We start from the raw sequence: 21,625 nt of genomic DNA, 5'->3' as shown, positions 1-21,625 counted from the left end.
ATTTCCCATTCTTACCATCACAGGATAAAGCCGATATCGTACATCATTAAATAGTTATTTTTATCCTGATGTTCATAAAAATTAAAGGGAAAAGTTATTATTTCTGTTATTTCAGCTACATTGTACAAAGACCTAGGAGTCGGATGAGCAAGTTTATAATGTATGCATATGCGACATCACACGCATGTCAAAAGTCATAATCTGCTAGTATATACGTTTATAACTTCGCTTATCATAATCATCATAATCGGTTAATAGAAACAGTGGTTACAGGATAAATATATTGTATTGAGAGTAACATATTGGGATATGTATAATATTTAAATATCAAGGTCTGCTTGTATCATTACACCTCATCTTATTAGTGATTGGAATTTAAACCTGCAATGTTTTTAGCAGAGTTTCTTTTAGTAGGCCTTGCAGATAAATAAGCACCCATATTCTATACCTGTTAATGGTCAAGTTAATGTTTGTAAATTTTGTAGAATAAAGTTTAGAAGCCATGGTGCATCGCTTAACATCACTTGATAGGATGTACAGAGTATATTTTTCTAATCAATAAAATGTTTTTGCAAAATTTACTTGATGTCTTCTGTTTTCAATATAGAAGTTCAATTTTGTATATAGAATTTTGGGAGACCATTATGTCCATGCTTATAATAAGCAGATGGATCCCTTTTTTTGTTACAATGTTTATGGTCCCATCAAAGACCAAGGGATACGATAGCTTTTTTAATTGTATGTGTGTGTGTGTGTTGTGTGTGTTGTGTGTTGTGTGTGTGTTGTGTGTGTTGTGTGTGTGTGGTAAATGCAAGACTAGCAGTGTTCCGACTTTATTTACAGGCTCTTTGTATGAGCAATATTTTCTTTGAAAATACGAGTCTGGACTGTTAGTTTTATATCTGTTTTGTTTGATGTCAAACATTTGAATAAGCATCGTCACTGTGGGATTGGGAAGTAAGCTCTGTGGTAGAGAACATGTCTGAGAATCCAATGGCTTCTTCCCTTTACCAGCCAAACGCTGTGCAAATGCTGACGTATGTGCGGTTCTCTTAGTGGAGAGAAGTGCATATAAAAGACCGCTGGCAGTGACTTACAATGAAGCAATTGCTGCTTCTCTTATTCTCTGGACCAAATCTAGCAATTGCCATATACATGTATTAGATGCCGATGGGCAAAGGGCCATTCAGCAGTTATGTAAAGCACAAGAAATTTTCCACCATCATGCTTTTTAACTTTGAACAACAGATTTCGTAACTCCTTTCAACTGAACCAATGTTGGCTGCTAGGCCAAAATGCTGATGGGCCAACGATGAACAATTTCCCTCCTAACGTTTTAACCCAAAGCATAACACATTCCATAACTCCCATTTCTCAGGACTGATGTTGGCTACTAGGTGATGGTTCACACTGGTACACTAAACCCGACGTGAGCGATATTTTTAGAAACCACTGATTTCAATTGCTGTATCCTAATCGGAATAATCACTTGCATCCAGTTAGGATACAGCTAAAGAGCATGCTATCTGGGTAACAGTCCATTTCTCTGTACAGTTGTTTATGCTTTCACCATTTTACAGCAATACTGTAAGAATATTATTTGCTCATACAGTTTAAAATGACATTTTCTTGGTTAGTGTATCCTAGTAAACTCCATTTGATGATTGTTTTGTTAATCTGTCTAAACAATTGGAAATCCTTTTAGAACAATTGGTACAATAAAAAGAATTCAGAAATTAGTTTCAAACTCCATTTTCACTATGAGTGAGTATTGCTGTTTTATTTATACCTAGACCAATGGTTTTATAAGCTGCACATAATGATTACGATAGAACATTTTTGTTGTTTCGAAAACTGTTTTTATTTTATTTTTCTACATCAAGCTAAACTGGAATTATTGAGAACAAATACTTAATTTTTTTGCAGTAATGAGGTAAAAGTTATATGAATACGGTCTAGAAAACATTCCTATTCATGCTTACACTAAATTTATTAGAAAAACTTTTTAAAGGGGGGGGGATGTATCTGTCGTAAACGTTCGCCTGATGTGTGGTCTATGATCAATAATTGATCCTTGTTAATGGGCACCATTTTTATATTGATGTAGTTCATCATTTAATGTTTGTATTTACCATAGTTTAACACCAAATAACCAATGTATTTTTCAGGTTGGGGTGTCTTGGGCCCATTTCTTGTTTCAGCCAGTGCTACACAACTGGTGTAACAAAGGCTGTGGTATGTACTATCATGTCTGTGGTATACTGCATATAAGAGATCCCTTGCTGTTAATTGCATGGCATCAGGTTTCCTCTCATTATCTGTCGTCTTTTACCATACGTTCGACACCACATAACGGTAATTAAAATGTTTTTAGTGTCGTTAAATGAAACATTCTTTCACTCCTTCCAAACTTCGTCTGTCCACTGTGTTAAACATTCTCCATAAACATAAATGTCCAAACTTAAATACTAATTATGGAAGGGGGAAAAAAAACAACAATGCATTGATCACTTTAATAGACGATGCGCTTTTATTTACATGTAATGAACAAAGCGCCTTTGTTCTTACATTTCAGCAAATAAACATACAAAAAAAATTACATCTTTTGCACCAGTTTTTATAAAGCGTGGTTCATTTCAACTCGAATGTTTATAAAAGAAAAGCAGCTAAAAAATAAAGTTAGACATGCAGAGTAAGAGCTTACAGAAAACGAAATCTGAAAAATCACACTTCATGTCTCAGCTTATATACTAACTAAAACTGACTGGATAAATAGCTTTCGAAATGAAAACTTTAAAATGCTAATAAATTAAGCTTAACAATATGGATATCATGTGTAACCATAGTAACAGAACTGTTTGTGATGCAACATTGGGGAAATGAAACACAGACAACAAATATTTCAACTAATACTGATTATTGAGATTCAACATAATTAAAAAATAAAAAGAAACGGATCCGAAAACTGAAACCAGTTCAAATTAACGGGAATCAGTCATGTGTTTTGGACATCAAATTCATGGGCTCTGTTAATCAACTGTCATTACAGTCCAGAAAAAAGAAAACAAGTTGCCTTTTTAAATCTATTTAGTAAAGAAAAAATATTTATTAATGGTTTTTATTACTTTTATAAGTGGATGCAAAAACTAAATTTGCTTGGTTTTTTAAAATGTATACAAAGTCTGTTATAAAAATGTGGGTTTTTTTTAACAACACCACTAGAGCAGATTGATTTATTAATCAAATGAATGTCAAATATTTGGTAATTTCGACCATGTCTCTTACAAAAGTCATCACCTTAAAACTCTGCTCTATGTTTAATTGGTGCAAGCTCACTGGCAGGTTCACACTGGAAATAATTTTGGTTTAGCCACTTTTCACAAAAGTGTTTAATTTAAAGAAAATTTTATGAGCCAAATGCTCAATCTTGTAGTCTCTTTGTATGAAAATTAGCAATTGTCCAATTTGACAATGAACAGGGAGAGCTCTGTGTATTATGAAACACTCAATACGAGTCACTAGACTGGTTTTGACTCTATGTTAAATGAAGATGAAGTGTGAACCAGTCGAAGCAATAACTGGCATTTACAAACAAAAGCTATGTAACGAACACACCTCTTGATTGTGAAAATATTTTAACAGAGCCTATTATTTTGACATCAGAACCTGGTGTCCAATCCTCTTTAATGACAAAAACTATTTAACCAATCATAACAAACATCTTTTCACAAGTACAACTCGTGTCTGTACTCCATATGCAGAACGTTTGACCAATACTCAACATGAATATAGGAATCTATTGTAACGGGGACACACAGTAAGTGATGGGACAGTAACAAAGTGCAAAAAATACAACCAAGTTAACATGTGTCATGTTTTCTTTTAACTGTCTATCTAACAGCAGGTCACTACAACTGATCTGTACATAAAACTAATATTACAAGATTTGGGAATCATGAGCATTAGTTTCAATGGTTCATCTATAGTCGTTGTGGTTATGTGCACAAATATTCCCAGAAAGAATTACACAATGTTCACTAATTTTTAAATGGTGTTAAAGCATAACCAAGGGACTTTATACATATTAATAAATAACCCCATTTAGCACCAGGCCATGTCATTTTATAAAAACTTAAAATTAATGATGCCTATTTTAATCAAATATCTTGGAAATTATGTCGAGCAAGCCTTGAAATATATACTTTACATTTCAAGAGTAGATAATTTTTTTGTCTTTATTTTATAGTAACCATCATTAAGTCAAATGAGACCAAAAATGGATGCTTCAATTCGACATACTTATAGGTTTTAAAGTTAAAGTTTATTTTGTTCAATGACACCACTAGAGCACACTGATCAATTAATCATCAGCTTATAGGTTTCATTACCGATAACTAAATATCACAATTCAAGAAATAACATTTTAAATATATTTGTGTATGCGCAGTTTATTACAACTTAAACATTTTTGGCTGATTATTACAATAACATTCAATGAACAACATAACCAAATGAGTGGTTAGGGCTTAGAAGTGGTAAAAATGACTGAAAGTGACGGTGGCCACTGGACTATGACGGGATCATTTAGTTTAGCAAAAATAAACACTAGTCTAATATTTATTCTACTTGACCGTTCTCCACAGATTTACAAACTACATATACTAGTACCCATCACCTTTATGTGTCACCTGACTTCAACTTTATTACTAATAATTACGACTGCATTTACAACAGATGTCTGATATTTGTGTTGTCTACACAAGTGTAATTATTTCTTGTAACCCACACAATAGAATGTGTATGTGGAAAAGCATTTTTTACATTTTGAACCTAAAAAAACATGTTTAAAAAGAACACAACGTAATGTGGTCATTTTAAAAATTTGTGGAACACAAAATAAAACCTATCTTATAAAATAGAAAATAACAAAGCTGTGGTTAAAGAGTTTGGAACATCCATCAATGTTTGTAAGGAGTTTTCTCATCAAAATCACCTGGTTTTGCAGATTTTAAAATAAATCTCAAGTGTCTTTTGAATTCTTGATGTGACCAAACTATACTGTTAATGACCTTGTTGCTAATGGGTGGTGGGTTGGGGAGACTGGACAAACCCATCTTATGATGAAAACATTCATATTTTAAAGCTGTAGATGAAAATATAATGTAAAAAGACTAATTCATGACTAACTTGTCGACAGCTACAGACATGAAAATAATTGTGTGTGGGGTATTTATTTTTTCTTATTTTACACAAGTGCACATGTACAAAAGTCAATACACACCGAAACACAAGACATTGTTAAACATTATTTACAGACTTCCTGAAAGAACAGTTGTTTTTAAAAAGAAGAATTTTAACGGTTCATTTGTACAGTTTGTAACTATCCATATACAAAAATATATGGCTGAGCATGCTCATTGTTGAGATTATCAAACTAGATGAAGGACCAGGGACTTGTTCCAAAGCTGTTCTTCTACCATCAAGCAGAATGTTATAATTTTTCTGTCTACATTTAATGTTGTCATATCAAAAAGTGGGGGTGTTGTTTTGGTGTAACAATTCTTTCCGGTCTCATCCAATTAAGGTTACAAATTGCTGATGTGATTTACCACTAAGCTAAGTAATAACAAACAATATTTTAGCATGATTTTTCTGATATCAAACTCTTAAACCAGAAATATCTATCCAAGACCAAGCCAGGTCATAATCCTAGTACAATTTGTATAAAATTAGAATATATTCTCTTACCATTTATAAACAATGTATTAGAAAGTGAATTATAACAAAAATCCTTTTTAAAATATATTTATTACTTTATTTATTAGTTCATATTATTCAGTCTTTGATAACGAGGTTATATTATTATTAATTTTTGGCATGGTCACCAAGTTCAAAATAACAATGCTTTGAGTGTATCTTCCTTGAAACATAAAACAAATATGAACTGTGTTTATTATCAGTACAAATAATATTTTCCAAAAGTTAATCATAAAATGTAATTTCAGTAAATAAAACTTTGTAAGAAAAAGGGTCTTAGTAATAAAAAGTACAAATTAAACGAATGGTAATAAACATCCTGTGAATGGTAGAAGAATAACTGTGGAACCAGTCTAACATGAAAGATTTAAAAATATCACAACCAATGAATTTATTATTTACCTCACAGACAGCTAATAATAAACCATGTTGTACACACAACACATTTCAACAGCTTTATTATGATTGGTGTTTTGTACAGCTGAAAACATTCAAGTTTGATAGTGTTCATGAAACATAATTATTAATATTCATGTAATTTGATAGGGGTAAAATAAAACCTAGCCAGATGAATACATTTTGAAAATTCATATACATGTATATGCATGACTATGGAATGAACTAAATCCCAACCATTCATTCATGTGCAAAGCCTTTTAGAGACATTTAACGTACTTAAAGCACTGACACGTTGTTTAACTGTCGCTAAACTGTTCTAACACTAAGACATTAATTCCTAGTTCAGTACAGTACAGAAATATCAACTGTAATTACAAAACATCATTTCAAAAATATATATATTTCTACCAATTTAATTAGAACTAATATTTAAAACAGAAAACCAAACACTTTACTAACAATTCTAAATTAATAGTTTTAGTCAGTCTTACGTGCAATTTTAGCTGCTTATATTAGACTTAAGTCATGAAATACTTTTTGATTCAATGACTGGTCAACAAGTTAGTTTTTGCCACCACGTTTTGCTGAGGAAAAAGAATATGTCGATATTCTTCATCGCGTAGCATTGTCAATTAGTTAATTTAACCAGTATTGTGGTAAGCATAATCAGCGTTATCAGCATAATAAGCCACTGCTCAAATCAGAATTTCACTGACTGGTCTTAAAATTATCCTATTGTAAACCAACCACACAATTTATCGCAGGACGACCAACCTAGCAGAAAACTAAAAGATGGGAAAAAACTTAAAGAATAAACATTTTTAATATTTAAAAATTAAATAAACATTTTGTTAAGATTATAATAATAACATAAATAAGAAGGTTTTCTAAAATAATTGTTTTTTATACTGCAAAAACTGAAATTAAAAATTAAAATACTCTTATAACCAGCACAAAACAAAGAACACAGTATAAAAACAATTCTTGATTTTTAATATATTTTTTTAATGAAGTTTAAAATTCCCCAAAGTAATCTGAGAAATAAACATTCTTGAAATATTAAGTGTTGGTCGCCCCGTATCATTCTACTAAAATCACATCAAATACAGTAATTTCGAACTGGAATGTGATCAAAACAATGGATAACTCCATTTGTGTGAATCTTGTTTTTTGGTAACTTACCACAGGAAACGGTAAACAAAGCCTACTTTGGCACTTTTAGATTAAACAGACAAAACCTGATAAAACCATCCTACTTATTCAATGAACTAAGAGCAATCATTTGATACAAAAATAACAAACAAGTATTTAAATTGTAATGCTGAATGCATTAAACAAGAAATATGCTAAAATGCACCATATTATGTTTAATCCAGTCAAGTCAAGTAAAAATGGAAATTCAATAATGTATTATTTTCAACTTTGAACCAACTGCAGAGTATTAAAACACACTTGTCAATTTTAAGTCCACATAATCATTAAAGGTTATCTTATACACCTAAATAACTTGGGTGGACATTACACAGGCCGGGATATTGTTTTTTGCTTGTCAGACCAGCAAATATTTACACATTAGTCCAAGTCAATTATGTTTGGTTCAGTTAGTTTTAATTCGGGTTGGCAGACTTAATGGTCGGGCAGGAATTTCAGCCAATTTTGACCGCTGCCTTATGGACAGGTTTGATATTGGTGATAACTTGATATCTTTGACCAATTTGTTTTTAATATCTAAGATAATGACCTTCTATAGAATTAGTAACAGAAATAGTTCAATGTATATAATGTCAAAGTATGAAAATATACATCATCGGTATTACCAGATACAGGACTTGACTGAGAGGAAATACCCTATTTGCCAAGCTACATGTATACAACTTTTGTATACACGTCGTTCACTATCCAGAACCATACAAAGATGAAAACCAAAACGTTTAGTTTTCGCTTGGCAATTTTCATCCATTTTCTTGTTATATTAAAAAACGGTCTACATCTGGTGACACTATTTCTATTGGCCATAAGAAAAGAAGTGTGAGTTTTCATTTTGCAGAGTTCTGAATAGTGAATTTTTTTGTTTTTATATCCCACTAACAAACATGGGAGACTTAATTAACATGAAAATTACATACGAGCACAGTTGTTTAAAATTCTATAAAAGCATGAAACTCTTTGGAACTTAATAATAAACAATGGAATTAATACATTACAGATATCACGTGATTCACCTGACATGACGTATTTGATTTTTTTTTATGAAAAAAAAAAATCATCAAAAACCACAAAAAAACTTTTTAAGAACGTAGATGAAATTATACAGCCATATATACAAAATATATAATTGTACAGCCAGCATAAAGCTAATATTTGTGTACACATGTTATGTCATGTTCAATCAGTCACTGGAAACTCAGACATAAGGTAAATTATGTAAATTATGCCAAACTGACCTTGACATTGCCAGACAGATGAAACTTCTGATCGTACATGATCTGTGTGTGTATAGCGAGGACTTTCAATCGGTTCGATGTCTTCGTGTTCATGCATGCGTGTATGTTATGTGTTTATTATTTACATGTACATGGACACACATACACACACCATATATATTTGTAAGAAAGTTAATCCTAAAGTTTCTGCAGTAACATGAATCTGGTATCACAAACACGACTCATTTATCAACTTGCTACAGACATGGGACGTCTATAAAGACCACAGATGACAGAACACTGTTAATCTTTCATATACAAGTCGACTAGACTAATATTGTTTTTTTCATAAACAAATACATGTACATTCTTTCATAATTAGTTAATTAGACAAACAAAACGAAACATAATTCAATGTTTTTAAAGCAATATTTAGACAGCTTCCTATGTATTAAAATAGTGGAAACATTTCTTTGTGGATTAAAATATGTCATTTCATATTAAACTAAAAGTAAAGTTGTAGTTTTTTGGGGGTTTTTTCAAAATGGCCACGTTTTTAGCTGCAAATGTGCCTTATAGATATATTAAAATCTGTACTATCTATGTTTTTGGGATAAGATAGCAGACATGGTATTGAAATGACAAAATTAGTGGATATGTCAACTAAAATTATGCAGATTTATTTTAGTGTGTTGTACGGCCTACTGTATGATGGTATTAAAGCTAAAATAACATCTTGGGTCCCTTGATATCAAGCATTAAATTCTTGTCTTTTCATTTAATGATACATGTACAGTTATTGAAGAGACAGCTTAAATGACATGTACCTTGTAGATATATTAAAATTTAACATAGCAGACATTCTATTGAAATGACAAAATTAGTGGATAAGTAAAACTAACGTATCTTAATATATATCAAGTATTTATATTAAAAAATATATGTTTGGTATTTGATTCAGATTTATTTTAGTGTGTTGTACGGTCTACTGTATGATGGTATTAAAGCTAAAATAACATCTTGGGTTCCTTGATATCAAGTATTAATTTCTTGTATTTTCATTTAATGATACATGTACAGTTATTGATGGGCCTTATGTGTGACTACACACAAAGAGGATTAAGTAAGTAAGTATAATTATTGAAGAGACAGCTTAAATTACACGTACCTTATGATTTGTCAGTTTAAAAATAAAATATTATGTCCTTAAATGCATAACCTGCAATAATAAGTTGTGTTTTAAACCATAACAATTCCAAAAGAATGCTCTATATTGTTGTGAACTGGCCTCTATGATCATGTATAACAATAAATGGCTGACCATTACTGGTAGCCAGTAACAAACTCATGAACAGAAAAACAAAATAAAATAAAATGTCCCAAATCTGAAGAAAAAAACTAAGATTGTCAATGATGGTAAGTGTTGTCACATTTACTGGACTAATTTTTAACAATGTAAAGTGAAGACATTACACAAAGAATAGTTCCAATATAATAACTTAAAAACATGAACGCTCTTCTAAACAGTCATACAGCTTGGTGTGTTTACTTTCTACACTAGCTGCTAACCCTGTATACAACAACAACATAGGTCCGAGTCACAGTTCATGTATATTGAATTATATACAGCCACACACCAGCTAGTTATGTTTGAAAGCGGTTACTACCAATCCTGTGAATGGAAGTCATGGATGAGGAATTTCATTGTCAGAAAATCTTCGAATCAGTCTGGCCATGTTGACCACATTGTTTTTACATTTCCATCAACTCCAGTGTGGAGATCCAATCAGAACTTTCACAAAATCTTCAACATCTCTCTTGTGAAGATAACCTTCACAAATACTTCAACATCTCCCTTGTGAAGAGAAACTTCACAAATACTTCAACATCTCCCTTGTGAAGAGAACCTTCACAAACACTTCAACATCTCTTTTGTGAAGAGAACCTTCACAAACACTTCAACATCTCCCTTGTGAAGAGAACCTTCACAAACACTTCAACATCTCTTTTGTGAAGAGAACCTTCACAAACACTTCAACATCTTTGAACATAACTTTCACAAACATGTGACCCTCTTGTGCTTTAGATTGAGCATGTGACCATCAGACAGTGTGTAATTGTGTGTGTGTGTGTTCGATATACAAGAGTATACACAGCACAGGGAAGGTTTACCGTCAGTGTCACAACATAACACAACCAGCAACTTCATCCAATCACTTTAAAAGTCAGGTCTGGACAATTCTTTAAATCAACAAACCACCGTCAATTTTATACCATTGTTTTTTATTATTCTTTTTTTTTTTTTCCTTCATAAAAACAAAAATAATTTCTCTGGATCTGTACTGTTAATATTTTAGAGTATATAATGTTCAATAATTATATATGTTTGTGTGTATATATATATATATATATATATATATATATATACTCTGTTCATATTAAACATTGTTTACAGGAACGACCTTTGGTATCACTATACAACATAATTAATTAATTCATACCATGTATTAGCACCCTATAGGCAGGTTGTCCTCACTCCTGTGAGGTTCACGGAGAGGAAAGGAGAGAGAGATTGTCTCCCTTTCTTCAGAACTCTTCAATCTGAGGAGTTTGACAAGTGCACAACCATGAATATGGCAACGTGTATGTGGACATGTCTCATGTCACTGATATGTGATTCCCTCTTGACTAGCTCCACCTTGTGTAGTTCTCACACGCCTCAATTAATATTCAAAATTCAACATTTTAATTAATCGTAATCATCACATATCAACACACTGGGACTGTTATTTGGCTAAGTTTTTCGTCTTTCGGGTTGTAGCCCATGTTCTTCCTCTGCAGGAACATGTGGATTTCCCTGAAGGTGGGCCGCTCGCTCTCCTGCCGGTTCCAGCACTCCCGCATCAGGTCGTAGATCTCCTTGGGACAGTTCGGGGGCTGCGGCAGGTAGACCTGCAGGTTATCATTCCTGTAGTAGTGTCCAGCGTTCTCGATCACCTGTTCATCGGTCAGCACATCGTATGGTTGATCCTTGTTGAAGGTCAGCACTTCCCACAGAGTTACGGCAAACGACCATACATCGCTCTTTGTCGTGAACTTGCCCTGTTATAAAAGTAAAGTTTGTTTTATTTAACGAAGCCACTAGAGCACATTGATTTTTTTTATCTTATCATCGGCTATTGGACGTCAAACATATGGTCATTCTGACACTGTTTTTAGAGGAAACCCACTGTCGCCACATAGGCTACTCTTTTAGACAGGCAGCAAGGGGTCTTTTATTTGCACTTCCCACAGGCAGGATAGCACAAACCATGGCCTTCGTTAAACCAGTCATGGATCACTGGTCGGTGCAAGTGGTTTACACCTACCCATTGAGCCTTGCAGAGCACTCACTCAGGGTTTTGAGGCGGTATTTGGATTAAAAATCCCATGCCTCGACTGGGATCCGAACCCAGTACCTACCAGCCTGTTAAAAGTTTGTTTTGTTTAACGACACCACAGGAGCACATTTATTTATTTATTAATCATCAGCTATTGCATGTCTAACATTTGGTAATTTTGACATATAGTCTTAGAGCAGAAACCTGCTACATTTTTCCATCAGTAGCAAGGGTTCTTTTATATGCATCATCCCACAGACAGGATAACATATACCACAGCCTTTGATATACCAGTTGTGGTGCACTGGCTGGAACAAGAAATAGCCCAATGGGACCACTGATGGTGATCGATCCCAGGCCTATCGACTGTCGGCAATCTCTTTATCACTGGGCAAGAAGCACATAACATGAATCACTTGTAGTGTACAATTTTATCTGCAACATTTTAATACATAATTCAGTTAAGATTTAATGCTAAAACCGGCTGGCAATTCAATCAGTTTTCAATATTAAAACCAGCTTTAACTATTTGCAGATTTAGTGGAATCACCCAGAGTATGAGTCACTTCTTGCTGTGTAATTGGATGTGAAGATTTTAAATATCACCTGAAATTTTCAAGGCAAGACAGATGTTCCTCTCAGATTTGAAACACAAATGCTGTTTAAAAAGGCTTTGTGTGATGTCATCTATTGTCATATATGATATCCCTACCAAATAACAGGAAAGGGTCTTTTATATCCACTTTCCCCATAGACAGAACTGCACATGCTTTGGTAACCATTTGCATGGCACCGGCTGGGACACCAAACACTAAATATAAACATCAGACCATCAATCAATTCCTTATTTAACCTGTTACACCTTAAGCAAAATACTCTCCCACTGAGTTACATGCCAGACTTTTAATAATTTCCATAAGCTGTCAGCCATATTTGAATGATTCCATCGGTGTGTCGACTTACCAGGAGGATACTTTCCCATGCCATCCATCTGATAGGCAGCACCGCACGTCCTTCAATTCGGTAGTAGTCGGCGCTGTACAGACTGCGACTCATGCCAAAGTCGGATATCTTGATCAGGTAGTTGGTGCCGACGAGACAGTTTCGGGTAGCCAGGTCTCGGTGTACCATGTTCAGTGATTCCAGATACTTCATTCCAGACGCAATTTGAGACGCAATAAATATCAAGCAGCCATAACTAGAATGCAAGAAAAAATACACAAAAATTAAAAATTAAACAAATCTTCATCATGTTTATGTTAAATTAACAGTATTGAAAAAAAGAACATATAAATCTCCATGTCTAGCTGGGGCAAACATTTAGCAAATATTCTTAAAGGGACATTCCTGAGTTTGCTGCATTGTAAGATGTTTCCGACTAATAAAATATTTCTACGATTAAACTTACATATTAAATATATTTTCTTGTTTAGAATATCAGTGTTTGTATATTCTATGTGTTTCTAGTCGTCTTAATATTGTAAAAAGCCCAAATTGGATTTTGTCTTTAAATAATTTTGTATGAACGAAAACATTTTATAGTAGGAAATAAAATGAAATTTAACCTAATACAAATATTAGAACTATCAGAAACATGTTTAATATACGGCCACTAATATTTTATGCTAAACACTTATATTTGATATGTAATTACAATCGTTAGAAATTCTCTGTTAGTCGATAACATCTTAAAAATTGCAGCAAACTCAGGAATGTCCCTTTAATTTTGAATTTAATACAGTGAAATCTCTCAAAATCAGACCCTCATTAAACCTGAATTCCCATAAAATTGGGGGGGAAAATTCAGTCCTGTTTTAGATATCTGTACAGAATTGTTTTTGTTTTTTTAACCAGAGATATCTGAAAAGAACTTTTCACTTGGTCCTATGGATGTCAGGACATTGTGCTTGAACCTTAATTGGACATAAATAAAATAGTCTGTTCTTGGCTAGTTATTAGTGGTTATCGTGAGAGAGAAGGCTGTATAGATACCCAGGGGTTCCCCAGACACATAGGGGCCACTATGCCGTAAGTGCGTAAGTAAGTGCTTTGGCATCATATCATGTAAGGGCCTTAAATCAATTGCCTCTGTGCTTTCATTGGCTATATGTGACAATCAACTGTTGGTTGTAACAACTTTTAAAACTTTACAGTACACAGGTATTCACACTTCTAAGAGGTGAAACATGTCCTTCATACCTAATTAGGTGCAGGGCCCTCAGCACCCTTTTGTTTAACAACAGTTGATTACTAATTGTTATAGACAACAAAGCTGGCACTTGCATTTGCATTAAACTGATAGTGAAAATGTAAGCGCCTTAAAAATATCCTGGGGAAAGGTCTGGATATCTTACACCTGCTCAATGAGCTCTCAAAACTCTGGGTGTGTGCCAGTACCAAGATGTGAAACAGGTATCTAACAACCTTAAGGCCAATGGCTTAGCCACTATGCTAAACATCAAACTAACTTCAACAGTCATCTAACACAATTAGAAGTACCGTAACACTGTGCTTCTGGATTACATACATACATTATACTCGGATGCATGTACAGGAATTTATGCATGGGAGTCTTAGACTAGTGAACAAAATTTCTAGGGGGGGGGGGGGGGGGGGGGTTCAAACCATCTTCTCACAAAAAATATATGTAAAAAAAGAAAAATCGTTTGAGCAGGGTGGTGGTTTCAACCTGATATGATGCACTACTTCAGTCCATTAATACAACATTAATTCATTCATTTATCAGATATTGATCATTTTAATTAATGTATTTACTTCTGATTGACATCCAATAGCTGATGTATTTTTCATGCTGGGGTGTCGTTAAATATTCATTCATTCGTTCATTCATTCATACATATAAATAACAATGACAGCAAGAATCAGTTAACATGTACAGGTAACCTTCCCCCAACATATCAACCTTCTTCCTTCGACTAAAAACCCTGTTGACTGAGACGTTCGAGACATGCGTACCTCAGAGTCTTGGCGTTGGTGGCTTCAGCGACGGGGCTCTCCGGGACGTGTTCCAGGATGAACTGGTTCAGATCTCCATACTTCATGTACTCGACAATCATACACAGCGGTTCCTCGCGCGTACACACGCCGAGAACGTGCACGATGTTGGGGTCCTTCAGCTGAGACATTATCTTCACCTCTTTGTGGAAGTCAGCTCTACGAAGAGATAATCAAAAGGTCAAATTGGTCACATATACGACAATAGATGCTCGGTTAATATGTTTGACATCCAATAGCCGATAATTAATAAATCAATGTGCTCTAGTGGTGTCGTTAAACAAAACAAACTTTCTGGTCCTTATAGTTATCCTTATGTTTATATAACTCTTAACTGATTGTATAATTGAAAGTTGATTGGTTGGAGTCAACCTATTAAAACTGATTATAACCGATTACTGATGATGAAATTCCAACCGATTCCCAAGACTAGTAAATAGATCAATTGACCCTACGATCCATCACATCTCAGGCTAGTGTTCTTTGACTAGAGAAGTATAGCTTCTATATACCTGGCTCTGTCATCAGCGTTGGGTCGTAACATCTTGACAGCGACCAGCATCGAACGGTTCGTGTTTGTTCTGTTTCCCATGTACTCATCTCCCAGAATGTCGTTAATACGAAGCGCTTCACAAAGGTGAACCTGAAAACAACATCATGTCACATAAAACAAATCCGTGATTTGAAATATTTTACTCTGAAAGAAAATATCATCATCTGTTTTACATGCACACATTTAACTTATTGTCCATTTGGGAATATATAACACTACTAATTTTTATTTTCAATATTCGAACTCCTTTCAGAAAAGATGTTCTCATTCCCTGAATAAAATATTAACTCCCAAATCTCGAGTAAATTTTTTTTTTTTAAGCATGAACATTTTAACAGACAACAAAAAAGAAAAATTATTCAGGGTTAAAGATGGACCAAAAAAATGTCTTAGCAATTTGATAAAATAAATTTGTAAACAAATTAAAATTTCAGTTATATTCTTAATTTGGACTCATTTTAACTTCAAATCAGCTTTTAGGTAATTTAATAATGAAATACTTTATTGATTTGGACTTATTTTAATTTCAAATTAGCTTTTAGGTAATTTAATAATGAAATGTATTCATAAAGATAAAAAAAATTTTTTTTTACCAAATGCCATTTTAATATGTATTTTGCAATTTAGTGAATGACAGCTTAAACATTTAACTATATTACAAGAACCGTACTTCTCCGAACTGTCCCTCTCCTAGCACCTCTACAAAACGAAGATTCTCTCTCGGAAACTCCAACACGGAGTAGTCGATGCTGAGGAGCAGGTCAGCATTGGGTACAGCGTAGACGTTGTTACCACTGACTCCCTGCATGCTGGGAACGTTGGCGCCGTGCACATTAACTATGTCAGCCGCTGCATACAGAGCGTCATAGTTGGGAGGTTTGTCGAGAACACTGCCAACCTGAACTGCTGGAAGTGACATCGGAGGACGGGCAGGACGTGGGGGCAGGTTTACAACAAGGGCTGATTTTGTGACATCAGGGACAGCATAGTCACGTGACCCTACAAACATGACATTTATCATATGTAATATATATGAATATTTTACTTTTAAATAATATACACCGAACACCGAAAGCAAAGCATTTTCGGACTACATATAATGAGATACATACTATCTTCAAATATTTAAAACATAAAGTACAGTATTACTCTGTTTTATGCATATATCAATATAGCCTACATTTATACACATTTCAACTTACAACAAGGGGAGACAACTTTTGTGTGCAGCTGGATGGCAGGACAACAAAATGGTGAATTCAGATACTGGAGTAATAGCAATACAGAGCAATAGCTGTAGGCAATGCCACATGATACAAGTGTCTTGTACAAGAATAGCCGATTGCATAGCAACCAACAAAATCATAATGTTGTCTTGTTACAATCAGCTCTTCTTGTGGCTATTCTCGTACGAGACACTTATATCATGTAACATCACCTTTAGGGGCAGTGGGCTCTTTGATATCGAATAAATTACTGAGCAAACATAATGTTTTGCACAGAGCTAAACATGCTAAGAAATATAGTGCATAACAACATCAAAATATACATGTAGATAAAAATGAAGATATTTGATAATTTATCATTATATTATTTTTTTTGCCGAAAAATATTTAGTATCCTTTGTAGAAAAAATAACAGAAATTGTTCATGTAAACTTAGCCTAAAAACTATCATAAGAAATAACATTACACCAACATTCAATATAAATACATTGAAAATGTAAAAATAAAAACGAAGCTAAAGGAAGTATGGAGAATAAGTTCAAGCACAACAGTTCTGGTCGGTTCATAAGCAAGCCAAACTAGTCTAGATATCAATATAGATAAAGAGAAAGAAGACCTGTATTGAGGCCTCATTTTCAAAAATGTGTTTCCTTTGCTGACAGACACCCAAAATACTTTAATTACAATCGGTTTTCTCATAATGCCTGTTCCTTTGTTTGCCTTTGTTATCATCACTTTGCCACCCATCCACCTTAGTTTAAACAATGCTATTTCACAGTCACCTTCAACACATAATTAGTACTGCCTACAGTAAATTATAACAGACACAGAAAATACTTTAGAAATAAATACTAGTCAATTTTAATTTTTATTGATGATACTTTTATTCATATACTCTATTCATTTTAAATTGATTATTTAAAACTGTTGCGGTGGTGATAATTGAAGATTGTGAAGAAAAATTATTTTCTTTCCAGTTTTAAACCTTTCTGTAAATTATAAGATAATTCAAGGCCAATAATGACAAATGAAGATATTTAATTTCAAATAGTATCACATCACTATATATACACAAAAAGTAAACTCCTAAAATCCAACCTCCTACAAGTTAATAATGACATTTACTAACTCCATCAACTTAAATGTCCGTCAGCAATGGAAACTAATTAAACAAAATACCAAAAGAGGAAAGATGAGAAAAGTCCACGTGATTTCCATTCAGTTGACACCGAACATGCGCAATTGAGATTTTTGATTACAAACCACCAGACACTGGGCTTGGGGGGAGATCGGGGAGTTCTCTACCCTGAATAGTGTCCTTGGGTTCGAGGTAGGCTGGCTTGCTGAGCTTCCCGTCACCCATCATCTCCTTCTCCGAGTCCAGCTCGTCTGTCGCCACGCAGTTGTACATGTTGCCATTGGAAACCTTCCCGTTCGACGTGCCGCAGAGGTCATTGAGGTTGATGGCGTGGTGATCGACCACCGGCTTCAGACTGCGCCGGTTATTGTTGTTCTTGCGCCGCTTGTGACGGATGACGAAGATGACGATGATGATGACGAGAATGACGATCAGAGCAGCCAGGCCTGCGATGATGATGCCGATGAAGCCGTCGTCCGTTTTGGTCTCTTCTTTCTTCTTGTGTACATCGTCACCGTTCAGCGTGGCACCTTTCTTCTTCTGCCGTCGGTTGATGGTGTATTCTTCGTCACCACTGTAACTCTTGTCTCCGCTGAATGGTCGCTGTGATGCAGGAGCTGGCAAAATAGAAGAGATTCCAGTGATGATCAGAACCAGAAACTTAAACATCAAATATTATTCAAAGTTCAGCATTATTGTTACTTAATGTTGAGTTTTAAACATCAAATATTAGTTGGGGAAATAGTATGGTACAGTAAAGTACTCTTATAACGAACCAGAAAGTTAGTTCATTATAGCAGTGGTTCATTGTACACATTTGCATTAGTTGGTTATTAATGTACAGGGAGATAAAACAGGACTTTATGATCAGTTTGTTCTATGCAGTAGTTCGTTCTAAGCAGAATAGCAGAATAAACATTATACTGAGTTGTTCTTTTAAAGAGCTATCTTCACTTTGTAGCCATTGTAATATGTATTTAGCAAATACAATATTTTAGCTAATAAAATTACATTTTCTTGTTTAGAATATGAGTATTTCTACATTTACTGCATTTTTGATCATCTTAATTAATATCTGTAGCAGCTCAATATTGATTCTTGCCTATAATGTGATATATGCAAGCAGTTTTTTCCGTCACCACCAAAGCAAATTTGAAATAATATGGTCAAAGGAAATCACAAATGTGTGTATATTAATGTAAAAAAAGTAAAGTTTGTTTTATTTAACGACGCCACTAGAGCACATTGATTTTTAATCTTATCATCGGCTATTGGACGTCAAACATATGGTCATTCTGACACTGTTTTTAGAGGAAACCCGCTGTCGCCACATAGGCTACTCTTCTTTACGACAGGCAGCAAGGGATCTTTTATTTGCGCTTCCCACAGGCAGGATAGCACAAACCATGGCCTTTGTTGAACCAGTTATGGATCACTGGTCGGTGCAAGTGGTTTACACCTACCCATTGAGCCTTGCGGAGCACTCACTCAGGGTTTGGAGTCGGTATCTGGATTAAAAATCCCATGCCTCGACTGGGATCCGAACCCAGTACCTACCAGCCTGTAGACCGATGGCCTGCCACGACGCCACCGAGGCCGGTCATATTAATGTAATGCCTTACATTTCAAACATTTTTATTTTCCATTTGTATTCCATGTATTCAGCATGAGTGTATCAATCCACTGTACACTTTAATGGCAAGTCCCTTTAATACTTGCACCAGGTCACTAACTACTAACGTTAACTATTTTATAATCTAATTTGTGCACCAAATAGCATCTGCACATTAATTCTAGTCCAAACAGTAATAAAACTATGAAAAATGCATTATGCACCACTGGGTTTCACATCAGTGAAATGAACCAATAATTATGTTAAAGTAAACACTGCATTAAAAAACCAACCGTGTGAATGTGCACATGAGTGCTGTGATTAAGGGCCTGTGGATCAGGTTATGGGAAAGACGCAATATTACATACCATCCCCGAGCTAGTAAGCACTGCATTAAAACACCGACTGTGTGCATGTGCACGCGAGTGCTGTGATTTAGGTCCTGTTGATCGGGTTATGGGAAAGAAGCAAATATTACATACCATCCCCAAGCTCAATCTTGGGTGTGTTTGATCCTCTGCCAAATATGTCTATCTCCACGGCTGTCATATGTTTGTTCTTCTTGGCACTCGCGGAGGTGGTTGGGGAGAATGTCGTGGGTGGTGGACTCTCTGGGGTGAAGTTGCCATGAGCCACCTCTGAATTCGCCAACGAAAAATACAGAATTAGTATTTTTGAAATTGTTTTTTTCAAATGCAGTTGCAGGCAATCTGTCATGGTGTAATATATTCACGCAAATTATAAGTATTAATGTATTTAAATCTAATATCATATGTCCTGAGAATAAGAATGCATATATATATATATATAGACATAGACATATATACATAGACATATATACACACACTGTCGTCGTTCAGGAAAATCTAAACTTTTGACATAACAAGCAGACTTAATTTTCTGCTGAATATTATAATACTAAATTAATCAGTTACTTTTATATCCAGTGGTTTTGTTTGCTAAATAAAAATTTAATTTTGACAACAGGTTTTCTTAGAAAATTAACCAAATTGCTAATATTTTACTGGCTTCAACCTAAACCCTGATATAGTAAGACAAAAATGTTGATTTTGTGATAATCAAAATGGGTGGCATAGTTCCCATATCCCACCTCCAGTTTCTACAGACCTGCAATACAGGTTATTATATTGATTGTCCCAACAACTCACCCGATTCAATCTTCACCTCACTGATCATCATCCACTTGGCATCAAAGTACAGATCCATCTTGATGTACTGGCCCACGTTGTGATACAGTCGGATGATTACCTGTCGGGCGCTCTCGAAATAGTCGTCCCGCACGAAGTTAAACTGGATGGGTGGCCGCGAGTAATACTTCCCGCCAACACTGAAGTAGATCTCTGCCTTCCTGAAAACCCGCACCTCTTTGCTGTAGTGGTTGTTACAGTGCAGGATCATGGCAGAGAAGTTCCGCACTGTGTCGAACTTATAGATGATCTCTATGGGTTTCTGGGAGTTGGTGTCGTTCTTCCAGCCAATCCACTCGTAGCCCTTTATTCCGATGCGCTGAGAATCGAGTCGGAAGTTGGTGTCCCCTTCCTCTCCGTCCGCCAGCTGGCCCAGTCCGTCCTTGAGGTAGTTCGATTGGAACAGTCCATCGTAGGTGAAGTCAAAGAGGTCCACCTCCGCCCCACGTTTCCCTCCCTGGGGCATGGAGTAGGAGACAAGGCCATCTGGAAGTATATTAGGAATTAATGAATATTTAACAACACCCCAGCACATTCAATTCATGTTTATATACAGTAGATGTACTGGGTTTCTTCAGATGACTATGTGTCATAATTACCAAATGTTTGACATCCAATAGCCGATGATTAATTAATCAATGTGCTCTAGTGGTGTCATTAAACAAAACTAACTTTAAAATATATATATATATACAATACAGGTTCAAGGCTGCTGTCCTGGGCACACACCTCAGCTATCTGGACTGTCTGTTCAAAACTGTGGGTTAATGTTTAGTGTAAGAGACATTAGTGTAGTGGCCTATCCACCTAGTCATTCAACTCAAATCCTTAAGGCTGATGGCATAACCACTAAACCACCAAGGTTGGTACCCCAGCACAAATAACATATATGGTTATTGGATGACATGCATAAC

General features: G+C 34.8%; 1 protein-coding gene across 2 annotated transcripts in view; it reads right to left on the bottom strand.

The window, feature by feature from the left end:
• Window positions 1-2,507: 2,507 nt before the first annotated feature.
• Window positions 2,508-21,625, bottom strand: part of LOC121382741 (discoidin domain-containing receptor 2-like) — a 181,164-nt gene continuing 162,046 nt past the window's right edge. Inside the window, exons 6-13 of one of the 2 annotated variants that reach the window (XM_041512313.1) lie at window positions 20,673-21,197; window positions 19,986-20,141; window positions 18,017-18,508; window positions 16,198-16,526; window positions 15,487-15,617; window positions 14,936-15,133; window positions 12,923-13,157; window positions 2,508-11,681 (exon numbers count right to left, since the gene is read on the bottom strand). In XM_041512313.1, the coding sequence (XP_041368247.1) occupies window positions 11,349-11,681; window positions 12,923-13,157; window positions 14,936-15,133; window positions 15,487-15,617; window positions 16,198-16,526; window positions 18,017-18,508; window positions 19,986-20,141; window positions 20,673-21,197 (2,399 nt within the window). In that variant the 3' untranslated portion in view covers window positions 2,508-11,348. The remainder of the gene's footprint in view (window positions 11,682-12,922; window positions 13,158-14,935; window positions 15,134-15,486; window positions 15,618-16,197; window positions 16,527-18,016; window positions 18,509-19,985; window positions 20,142-20,672; window positions 21,198-21,625) is intronic. The other variant, XM_041512314.1, reaches the window with a different exon arrangement.

The sequence above is a fragment of the Gigantopelta aegis genome, chromosome 10 (assembly GCF_016097555.1).
Source record: "Gigantopelta aegis isolate Gae_Host chromosome 10, Gae_host_genome, whole genome shotgun sequence".
NCBI classification, from domain to species: Eukaryota; Metazoa; Mollusca; class Gastropoda; order Neomphalida; family Peltospiridae; genus Gigantopelta; species Gigantopelta aegis.
This window is presented reverse-complemented; position numbering and strand designations above follow the sequence as displayed.